At 42.2% G+C, this 2,247-nt stretch overlaps 1 protein-coding gene across 1 annotated transcript; it reads left to right on the forward strand.

Moving 5' to 3' along the window:
* Nucleotides 1–224: 224 nt before the first annotated feature.
* On the forward strand, nt 225–2,037 carry LOC101312107. Its single transcript, XM_004289972.1, has 2 exons — nt 225–347; nt 468–2,037. The coding sequence occupies exon 2, from the start codon at nt 472–474 to the stop codon at nt 1,333–1,335; it is 864 nt and encodes a 287-aa protein (XP_004290020.1). The 5' UTR covers nt 225–347; nt 468–471; the 3' UTR covers nt 1,336–2,037.
* The last annotated feature ends 210 nt before the right edge of the window (nt 2,038–2,247 follow it).

Here is a 2,247-nt window from a genome sequence, read left to right on the forward strand (position 1 = left end):
CCTAGAACTCTCTAGAACACTCAAGGCCTTGTATAGATATTTTAGGACTTCCCTAGAGACATGTAGAAGTCTCTAGACTTTGTCTTTACTTGTAAAGTCCTAGATTACTCTAGAACTTTAGGCAAGGGGAAGGATGCCTATAAATAGGGAGGCACCCCTCTCATTTTGTAGATAGAGAAAGCATTGCATTACCAAGCCTTGTAAAGCATTCTTAAAGCTTAATACAAGTTCTTGCTTTCTAAGTGTTCTTCTTGTCTTCTTTCGGTTGTTCTAGCCAAGTGTTATGCGTGAGTAAGGCTGACTTAGCGCAAGGAGGGTGCTAAGGCCGCACGAGTAGCTTAGGAAAAGTAAGCTCGTGACATTTAGCTCATTATGAATGAAAATATCAGCATTTTAATTTCTTTCATTTCGGTATTTGTTTGCTTTTCTCTCTGGTAAGGGCTAAAACCCTAACAATTGGTATCCAGAGCCATGAATCTGGGAGCTGGGCAACCGGCGATTCCGACGCTCGGCGTCGAACCTCTTGTGCTCGACGAAGATTTGTTTCTTCTTGCAATGAGCCGTGCACTGGATAAAACTTTACCATCGCTTCAATCCAAGCTGCAAAGTATGATTGAAAATGTGTTCGAGCAATTTCGATTGACAACACCACCACCAGCCTTGTCGCAACCAGTCTACTACCAGCAGCGATCACTAGAGCAATCATCAACTCCAGTTTCTGATCCCAAAACTCAAATTGAGATTGTTCACTCTCATCTTTGGAAGGCTCGAAGCAAGCAAGTCGCTCTCAAGTCGACTGCGGGCACCGGAGGAGTGAAGAAACCGCACAGTTTCAGGCTAGGAGCATCCATGCTCCAAAAGACAGCCAAATACCAGAAGCGCAATTTCCGGAGTTCAGCTGCGTCTCTTCTACTCGAGGATGCCATTTCGGCTCAGTCAAACCTTAACCCTACTTCTGTTTGCCTGGTGAGTGATACTGGCACTAGTATTCCTAATCTCAATTTTGTGAGTACTGACTGCGTTGGCGTAGATTCTGTGCTTGTTGCAAAATTGAATGGGAGTGATGTGAATTTCGGAAATGGAGAGGATGAGACTTTTGACAGGAAGGCTAAGGTGTATAGTGGAGATGTGAAAGAGCTTAGTGAGCTTGATAGTGTTAGTGTTAAGCAAGATGATCTGCAAGGACCAAATTCGGGTGAGAATGGGAGAGAATGCCATGCACTCCACCTGCTTGATGAAATGCCTCAGTCAAAGGGGTTGTGTAGTGTAGGGGGACTGTTGCAACTCTTACAAGTATTCGAGACAAAGGTGGGGGACTTGCTCACCAACCTGTAGAAGTGGCATTTGGGGCTAGTTATGAAGAAAAGGATGATGGTTTTGACAAATCAGTTGGCAACACATTTCTAGGTGTTGAGGTTTTTACTCTCATGGATGTTGACAATGGATTATTGAATGGTAATTTTGGTGAAGAAAATGTTTGCATGGATAATAGCTATGAGAAAATGCATGTGAATTCTAAAATGGTGCTGGAGTTAATATTGGAAAAGTGGAAATCACAAGTTACAGTGGAAACACAATCTCAAGCTAACATAGTGCAGTGGCTTATTTTCTACTGGCAGCCTTGTCATTGCGAGACAAAGGGATTGTACTCTTTTGCATGGAAGCATTCGACGAACTTTGTGAAATGTTTCAAAACTCATTGTCTCAGGGAGGTATTTTGGGGCTTGATGTGCATGGGAGAATATTGATGGCTTATGGGAAAGAGCATAGGTTTGTGGAAACCACTCAACTGGTGATGGATATTAATAACTCGTGGCTTATGTTGGACATGGAAGCATATGCTACTCTAATAGGAGCATTTATCTCTGGTCATGATTTTCAATCGGCTTTTGTTGTGGTATTGAGTGACTTGTCCAAGCTCCCTGTTGTGATCTTTAGTGCTTTCAATGATAATGCTGGGAATTTACTTACTGAAGACATAGTTGGGATAGTGAGTGACCATCATAAAGAGGACTGGAGAGTTATACATGCCTGGATGTATGAAAAGGGAATCTATAGTGAGTTCGTTGAGAAGCCAGAAGACAGGAAACTTGAAGCTTTGATATATGCCAATTTGAGAATTGATGATGCAACCTACAAACTGATTGCAGGAAACATTGTATTCTGTATGTGTGCTATGCATTCTTTAACGGGGCAAATAGACTTTGCAGATTCATTGTCAAGTATGTTGGGTGTTTATCATGCAAT

The sequence above is a fragment of the Fragaria vesca genome, linkage group LG2, assembly GCF_000184155.1.
Source record: "Fragaria vesca subsp. vesca linkage group LG2, FraVesHawaii_1.0, whole genome shotgun sequence".
NCBI classification, from domain to species: domain Eukaryota; kingdom Viridiplantae; phylum Streptophyta; class Magnoliopsida; order Rosales; family Rosaceae; genus Fragaria; species Fragaria vesca.

Bases quoted from the DNA above. Each gene is read 5' to 3' on its own strand.
- LOC101312107 (XM_004289972.1), top strand. From the start codon at position 472: ATGAATCTGGGAGCTGGGCAACCGGCGATTCCGACGCTCGGCGTCGAA.